At 43.7% G+C, this 9,254-nt stretch overlaps 1 protein-coding gene across 1 annotated transcript; it reads left to right on the forward strand.

Moving 5' to 3' along the window:
- The first annotated feature begins 275 nt into the window (after positions 1 to 275).
- LOC116711963 (uncharacterized) lies at positions 276 to 2,440 on the forward strand. The gene has a single exon (XM_032551621.1). It carries the CDS (start codon positions 276 to 278, stop codon positions 1,251 to 1,253), a length of 978 nt encoding a protein of 325 aa, XP_032407512.1. The 3' UTR covers positions 1,254 to 2,440.
- The last annotated feature ends 6,814 nt before the right edge of the window (positions 2,441 to 9,254 follow it).

Raw genomic sequence — 9,254 nt, forward strand, 5'->3', positions numbered from 1 at the left:
TCTCTGCGCCCCATTCCTGTCCCCACCCTAGCATCAATAGTCTCATCCCTAAACACCCCTTTTCTCTCTACTACGCCATGGTCGATCACGCCATTTCGCTGATTAAATGTGCCGGGCAGGGCGCATGGTTGGCCAAGGCTGACATTACTGACGCCTTTAAGATCTTGCCTGTGCATCCCTCCTAGTGGCACCTTCTCGATGCTAAGTGGGACGCAAAATTCTATTTTTTTGTTCGTCTCACGTTTGGTTGCAGGAGTAGCCCCTGTCTTTTTAACATGTTATCCGAGGCCCTTTGTTGGATACTTCTCAACATTATTAAGCTCCCCTCCGTGCTACACCTCCTCGACGACTTCCTTTTCATCGATCCCCCTCTTCAATCGTCCCATTCCCTTCAGAAACTCAAAGATCTTTTTGATTGCGTCGGTGTCCCCATCTCCGAGGAGAAAACTACCGGTCCTTCAAAAAAGTTAGAATTTCTCGGCATCTCCCTGGACACCGAGAAGATGCTGGCTTCACTACCGACCGATAAACTAGTTCGCATCCGTGAGATTTCCCAGTCCCACCTGTCATCCTCCGTCCTATCTAAACGCAAGCTTCTCTCCTTGCTCGGGCACCTCAACTTCGCCATGCGGATAATTCCCCAAGGGCGTTCTTTCATTTCCAGGCTCCTGGACCTAGCTAACTCAGTTCATTCATTGCTCGATCAAGTCTCGCTGGATAACGGGTGTCGCTCCGACCTCTCCTTTTGGTCCAGACTGCTCAACAGCTGGAACGGTATTTCGTTTTTCTATGACGACGTTATTCTCTCCGCTGACTCCATCCAATTCTATACAGACGCAGCCCCATCCGCCGGTTTCGGGGGATTCTTTCAGGGCAAGTGGTTCGCTGAGAAATGGCCCCTCTCAACTCCTCAGCACGAGTCGTCTGCCTATTACAAAATCATCCCCATCGCAGCGGCCTGTCGGCTTTGGGGGAGCTTGTGGGAACGCAAGCACATAGTGGCGCTATGTGATAACGCAGCGGTCGTGGAAGCCATCAATAAAGGTCGCTCCTCCTCTAGTTCCATTATGCCTTTCCTACGCCGCATTACCTGGCAATCTGTTATTGACAATTTCATCTTATCAGCGCGCCACGTTCAGGCCACTCTAATACCATCGCCGATGCTCTTTCTCGTCTTCATTTGCAGATCTTCCGTCGCCTCTGCCCGTCAGCCGATCTCCTCCCGACACCTGTTCCCTCCTTTGAGGACCTAGTCCTGAACTAATTTCTCCTTCAGTGCAATCGCTGCTCCGATCTGCTAAAGTGTATATCAAAAGCGGTCTAGCGCCTTCCACACTCAAATCCTACTCCTTTGCCTGGCGCAACTTCAATAAATTTTGCTTATCTCTCGGGATACCCATCTTTCGAATCCTTATAAACACCGTCGTTGCCTTCCTGACCCACCGTTTGTTCATTTCGGTTCTAAGCACTCTTGCATTCGCAGTCTCCTAGCCGGGATTAATTTCTTTAATCAACTCTATCAGCCTACCCCTTCTATTAGCCTCTTTTCTAATCATGTAATTAAGCTCTTACTGAAAGGTTTCGCTAATCAGCGTCCAGCACTCCCTGACGACCGCAAACCCATTACTCTCTCTATTTTAAAGGACCTGCTCGTCACACTTCGCTCCAGCTCCTACTCTCCCTATCTCAAGTCCCTTCTCTCGAGCTCGTTCCTCTTAGCCTTTTATGGACTCCTTCGTCTGGGGGAGTTCACTACTCCCAATAATCGTTACGTTCCCTCCAGAGATCTAGCCGTCTCTGACCTCAAGTTCCACCCCAACTATTACAGCTTAGCTCTGAAGCACTCCAAAGCTAAAGGCGCGTGTTCTATCATCATGGCACGCATCAGCGGTCCTTTCCGCCCCTTTTTAGCCATGTTCAAATTTGCTCTCCTTAGGCGCAAGGTTAGCTTCTCCTCGGAATCCCTCTTCCTCACTCCCGAAGGCAATCCTATGTCCGCTACCTGGTCCTTAAACATCTCAGACTACTTCTTGCTGCCATCAATCTCCCTCCCAGTCATTTCTCCGGCCACTCCTTTAGAATAGGGGCAGCTACATCTGCAGCTGTTCAGGGAGTTCCCTCCACGTCTCTCCAGCAACTTGGTCGTTGGTCATCATCAGCCTATTCATCTTACATTCGCCCAGACCTCTCCTCGGTGCTCTCAGCACAACGCTCCCTCAGTGCCTAGGTAAGCACTGCTCAACTCATTGGTGGTAGTTGATTTACATCATACAAGCTAGCGTTCCTACCCCATGCCGTGACCTTATTTTTCCCCCGCTTTTACGTCCTTATTTTCAGATCTATTTCAGGAGTATTCTCACCTGACACCCGCTTTTCGACCTCTTCATCGTGAGTCTAATTCCTACTCCATCATCCCGTTTCAGCAAGATGTAGTTCGCACCTCTCCTTTCTAGTCTCCTCTCTCCAATCTCATTTTATCTAATAACGTCTAACTGACTTCTCTCTCTTTCACCGCTTTACCACCTGTTTCTCCTTCCGCTAGCCCTCTCCTTATCATGCCCTGCCCCATCTCCAGCTGGCCCCTTTTAACCAGCTGCCCCGAACCCCTCTTCCCGCAGGATCCCTTGTTGGTCCCTATTTATCGGCCGCCAGATATCCCGTTTCAGAGCATTTCCCCACCACGCCCCTCTCAATTGGCCTTTTTATCTAGCTGCTCCACATCTCCGCCCCGCAGCATCCCATGCTGATCCTGTTTTTGGCATCCCATCTTCCCAAGCCCTGCCACGTTCCTAGCTGATCTTTAATCAGTAGCCTTTTTCCTCGACCCGCAATATCCCTTGTTGATCCCAATCCTTCAGCATCCCTATCCTTCGCTCAATACAGCTCACCATCCATTGCCCTGCTGGCTTCAACTCGCATCTCCTAATCCCCCTCCCTGCCGAATTTCCTGCTCCATCGCCAGTTTTCTATGCCTTGTGTTTTTGTATCCCAAGCCCTGCGCTCTGTTCATCCCGAGCACTGTGCTCCGTGCTTCCCAAGCCCTGCGTTTTCTGCACCCCAAGCCCTGCGTTCTTTGCATCCCATGCCCCATGCCCCGAGCAGCTTATTATCCTTCACCCCGCTGCGCCCCACCTTCCTTCCGTCTTCTCTCCTCCCCTTTCACCGTCACATCACCTCTTCTAGGCTCGGTCCCAATCTCGCAATCCCAGTCAGGTCAACTCCTCTCTCCTTTCACTTTCCCGCCTCCTTTCCTCCGGCCTCAGCCTGGCATCGGCCTTATTTTGGGGGATAACGTTCCCAGCGCAACCTGTACTTTCACACAAGCCTATCTCTGTCATGTCACCTCCTCCAGTTCTGGTTCTAACCTCGCAATTTAAGCCAGTGTAACTCCCTTGGTTTAACGCTGTCCATCTCCTATTCTCCGGCCTCGACCTCGTTTTGGGGCATGACGTTCCGTTCAGCGTCCGGAATGTTCATCCGAGCCCATCGCAAAGTTTGCGATAATACATGACCTCAGCCGGGGCCAAAGACTTAACTCATGTTGTTAATAAACTTTTCTAATTGTTTCCCTTTCTCTGTCTGAGTCTCTCCAGATTGAATTAGGTGTTTCCTTGCTTCAGCCCAGGTGATTTCAACTGACTTTTTTTTCTTTCAAAATATTTTATTGTTATTTGGGATATTTTAAAACATGGTATTGCACAGTTATACAGATTTTTTTTTTTACTTTTCTTTTAATAAATACAATTCGTCAATTAAATTAAACTAAAAGAAGATAAGAGCAAGGATATTAAAACAAAATCTCTGTATGTTTAAAAGTTTAGCAGGACCGGGGTGACTCCTTACAAAGTTCGGAGCAGTCCCGTTCTTCCAACAGGAAGAACGGTTGAAGAGAGGGGAACTGAAGAGAGTTCCCCTCTCTTCAGGGTGGAGAGGGGAACTCCACCCTGAAGCTCCTTCCCGCCTGCCTCACCCGGAGAGCCAGGCCGCCGCTGCTGGGACCTCTGTCCGTGGAGCGCCGGCTCCTTCGTCCAAGGAGGCACAGGCGATTCTTCTTTCTTTCTTCTCTCAGCTCTGGATGTTTCTCTTCTCGATGCTGCCATTCGGATCACAGCCACGGGGGGCAACTCCCTGCTCCTGCTTACCAGCAAGTTTCTGGAGGTCCATATGGCGTCTTTGATGGTGGCTAGGATGAGCCACATCTCCGTGAAGTCCTTTTTCGCTATTTTCTGGTGGCTCACCCCGTACAGCACTAGCTGTGCGTCGAGGACCTCCCTTGCTGGCAAGTATGGGAATTTTAAGGAGCCGGCCTTTGCCCACAGGTCCACAGCAGCGCTGCACTCCCACAGCAGGTGCCTCACCAACTCCGATGCGCCACAACCAGGTTGGGGGCAGATGGACGTCGCCGACATGCCGCAGGAGTGCATAACTGCTCTGACCGGGAGGATCCCATGAGCCACCATCCATGACTGGTCCTGGAGTTTGTTTGGAAGGACGGGATGGCTCACGTTGCGCCAAACTGTGGTGGTATCTCCGTACAGGTGGCCGCTCACTGGAGTCAGTGGTGATTTCAGCTGACAGGTGTTGAATGAGGAGCATGTAAGCAGGGAAACATCTAAACATGCAGGGTGCCTATGGTTGGGAAACAGCTATAGGGGGTAGTGTAGAACAAAGTTAAAACTTGTTAGCTAATCAGATTGCTTTAAAACAACCACAACTTCCAGTTACGAATTAAACATGGTGGCAGGAGAGTCACCTGTGTGGACAGATATACTGGTGAACTACTATATAATAGCATATTAAAAAGTAAACTATAGACAATGGATTGATATTGACAGATGGATGAAACATTTTAAGAGTGACAAAAAAGCAAAAACTGTAGAATTCTATTAAGGTCAAAGCCTTTTTGTACCACTGCTGTTATTTACTTATATTTGTTTTGTTTCAGCTGTGAATAAATAAGTTGAAATTAGACTTTGAATTTTAAAGTTTTTGTCAGTGTGTGTGAATGCTTCTGCAACAAAAACTGAGTTTAGTAGGGAGCCAATAAGCTTAGAGGGTGTTGTAAACATGCTGTATGTCATTCATCTTCGCTCTAATCACTTCTACATCAAAACGGTTCTTTTCAATGCCTACTTTGTGAAACATAATAAACTTGATGAATGATGGAGATCAGTTTCTGTCCTTTGCTGTGTGCTGTCCTTGGTGTTTCCTCTGTGGTTGGCTCTGATGCATGGAGATGCTCCCACTGCACACAGAAAGGACAGCTAATATATTTCTGTGTTACCCCACAGACAAAGACAGGAGACATAATTGTTTGGCTCAAGTCAGCAGAAGCAATCTTTTAAAATGTACTATGTAGCATCCGCTTATTTTTCAACTGCTGTAAGTAACCAGGAAAAAAGAATGCGCTTGTTTTTCGTAAGAAAGTAGGGTTGGAGACTGGACATATCCCCCTCTTATTTTGAAATTGAAAAAGACCAATAAAAACATATAAAGGTAAAGTTGTTCTGGAAGCTTAATGCTAGCTTCCCCCTCCCGGACTTATGATTTGCTTGCAGAAAGTCTTGGAACAACATTCAGCTTTGATAAAGTCTTTTGTTCTGTGTGTGGCGCTCTGGACGATGGTGATTAGGCAGAACATCCAGCTGAGGCTGTTGGGACAGAAGCCAGGAACAACCATGGAGAACAGTTTCTTCCTTTCTACAGACAGAACGATGAGGCGTGTAGGAGGGAGTCAGATCAGAGTGTTTTCTCTGTTCTTCTCCAGGTTACAAGTCTGACCACAGAGATCACAGTTTCCCAACGGGAGCTCATCACACGTAAGAAGATGTTGCATTAGCATTTGAAATATTTCACATAATTCCATAACATGGATCTTCCCACATCAGAGTAAGCATGTGTAGCAAAAACATTCAATGCCCTTTATCACCACCTATTAATCTTGTTGATTTTCTACATGTTCAAAAGTCATTTAGAAAGTCAAAAACCTTTTAGTACTCACTGTGACCTGACTGATTATAGTCTTATTCATTGCTCTACTTGAGTTTCTACAACAGAACATGAAAGTTCATGAGAGCTCTTTTCCAATGTGCACAGAGCATTATGTAATACTCCTGTCATACTGTTGCACATCTGTCCTACATTGTAGTGGTGGAGGAAAATATGATTCCAAAGGATATTAATGATAATGAAGCTCATTTGACACTCATTAGTTTAGAATAGACTAAACGTCATATTCAGGAAAAGATAATATGCTATTCGATGAGACTCCATTATCCATACTTAAACTACACTCAAAAAATAACTTTGAACCAGTTATTACTTTTCATTAATTTCAGCATTTACAATCTTTTGTAAGAATATATCCATAAATGTCATGTTTTTATTACCTTTAAGTGGAAAATCATAATAAATAGCAGAAATAAAATGAAAATGTGTGAAATTATGTGTTTCACTTAGTGAATTTAGTTACTGAAATAAACTTTCAAGAATATTATAATTTATTGAATATGAGTGTAATTCCCAGATAAATCAGGATCGCATCAATTTATTTGGACATGTCAAAGAATAATTCTGTCACATAAAAAGTCCAACCTACATGGGTCATGTTCATATGTGGATATTGCAGCACAATCCTTAGTCTCATGTTGTGCTATTATTTCTCAATCTTTGAGTTTTGGATGTAATACCTGACTCTATAACATATAACTGTGTGTTCACCAACTCATCCCATTGCCAGAGTTTCCTGACTCCATTAGGCAATGACATCATTTAGCAACTTTAAAGACAGTTAGTATTGACTTTTTTTTTGCTGAGGAGTTGACAACAGTGCTTAGGACTGTTAATCATGCTTGTGTATACACTGCTTACACTGACTACCGCCTACACAAGGATGATTGACACTTATACAAAGTCAATATTGCCGGCTGCTGCATGTGGAATGGCAGAGAAACAAATTATTGTTACAGAGCCTAGCACAGGCTAGGCTCCGCTGTGGTGAAGTAGCTGCACTGCAGCAGAGAGCAGGGAGGAGGCTGTGAGAAGCACATGAACTGATTCACAGCACTAAGACCCTCCTCCTGGCTCTGATTGGTTGTCTCTGACCAGGAGCGGTTTATTTCTGCAGATGGCAGTAGGATCACAGGCTTAGGGTTAGGGTCATATTCCACTGTCACATCATGGTGACAGTTTTAACAAATGTAAAAAACAGATTTTTATATGTTACTTAGTGTAGCTTTAAGGCTTCTATAGTATATGTGAAATGTATTTGCAGCACTTCCACACTGTATCTTCCAGCCTTATTTGTAATTGTATTCTCTGCCTAAAGTTACATGAGCTAAGCTGGTGGCATCATATTCTAACAGACTTCAGGCTGTAATTGCTGCCAAAGGTGGATTAACCAGGTATTAAGCAAAGGCTGTGAATACTTATAAATGTGATTTTCCTGTTTTCTATTTTTAATACATTTTCCAAAAAAACTCCAGCCTGTTTTTTTGCACTGTCATAATGGGGTATTTGTAGAATTTTGAGTAAAGAGATTAGTTTAATGTAAATTGGAATGTGTCAGGAGCATAAAAAGTGAAATCCTTCGACTACTTTCCTGATGTACGATGAGAGGTTCGTTTTTGACATTAGCTAAAGGAAAAGTCGTATCAGAACTTTAAGGCTATCTTACATTATGACATGTCATTTCTTAGCAGATGAAAGAAAATCTTGAACAAATTCAAAATTTTGTATGCTGCAATAAACATTTAACCCTGTTGTATTAATTGTTTTACATTACACCAAATGTGTTTCGTTAAAATTTTAAAAAGGAATGAACATTTTATTCACACACACATACACTGTTCACCTTTTTAGACAATTAATGGAGGGTTTTAGAGGGCAAATGTACGGTGATTTTCCCTCTATAGCTTACTTTCACTCAGTCCTTTCCTTCTAGAAATTATTTATGCTCAGTGTTTAAATGATGCAGCTCATGCAACACCAGTCTGACTGAAGCACAAACTGTTAGAGCATGCAGGCGGGTCACTTCTGGGTCACTGCAGGGGTCACACTGATTGAAAATTAAATGGCTAAATATTGAAATCATTGACTTACTGATTAAATGTTGGCTGATTGTAATTCATCACATTCCTTTTTAACATGTTTTATGTTATTAGTGTTAAAATTATACCAACATGTTCAAAGAAAGTATGCATGCATTGTATGTATCTGTATAGTTCAGCCCATAATTATTCCCACTAGGCAAAAAGAAAAAAAATCCCATGGGACTCCCTTTGTGGTGTTTAAAGGCAAACTGAACTGTTTCAAGGACAGTTTATACTTGCTAAAGATCCAACATTTGCTTTTTAAAATGGAATTTCCAGCTTCTCTTTCTGGTGCATGTCCTCGACCCCATAGCTAACTCAAAGTCCCACTACTGGGTCCCAGCTGGGTATGACACCACACCCAAGCCAAACCTTCTCAAGCCACAGATGACAGATTTTTTTTTTCACAAATTATCACTCAGAACATAGTGACAGTTTTAACAAACATGTAATGAATCTTTTTTTATGGATATTACCTATTGCAGCTTTAATAATAATAATAATAATAATAATACATTTTATTTGAAAGGCGCCTTTCTGGCACTCAAGGACACCGTACAGAGAACGAAAAATAGCAAAAACAATAAAATATAGCAATTAAAAGTAGGTAGAATAAATACACAATGTATCTATATAAAATCTATATGTAAATCTATGTAAAAATCTATATAAAAATCAAGCAAACCAATTGTGTCATGTTGAAAAGGCAGATCTAAAAAGGTGTGTTTTAAGTTCGGTTTTAAATTTAGGGAATGAATTTATGTTTCTAAGATGAGGTGATAGGGAGTTCCAGAGTTGGGGGGCAGAGCGACTGAAAGCTCTGCTCCCCATGGTAGTAAGACGGACAGAGGGGACAGACAAATGGATAGAGGAGGATGATCTGAGGGAACGAGAGGGAGTGGCAATATGAATAAGATTGGAGAGATATAGTGGGGAAAGATTGTAAAGAGCCTTAAAAGTATACAGAAGAATTTTGTATTCTATGCGGAACTTGGTAGGCAGCCAATGAAGTCTTTGCAAGATAGGAGTGATGTGGTGCATGGATGGGGTTTTAGTAATGATACGGACAGCTGAGTTCTGGACCAGTTGAAGCTTATGAAGAGATTTCTGGGTGAGACCAAACAGAAGGGAGTTGCAATAGTCCAGGCGTGATGTCACAAGACA

The sequence above is a fragment of the Xiphophorus hellerii genome, chromosome 21 (assembly GCF_003331165.1).
Source record: "Xiphophorus hellerii strain 12219 chromosome 21, Xiphophorus_hellerii-4.1, whole genome shotgun sequence".
NCBI classification, from domain to species: Eukaryota; Metazoa; Chordata; class Actinopteri; order Cyprinodontiformes; family Poeciliidae; genus Xiphophorus; species Xiphophorus hellerii.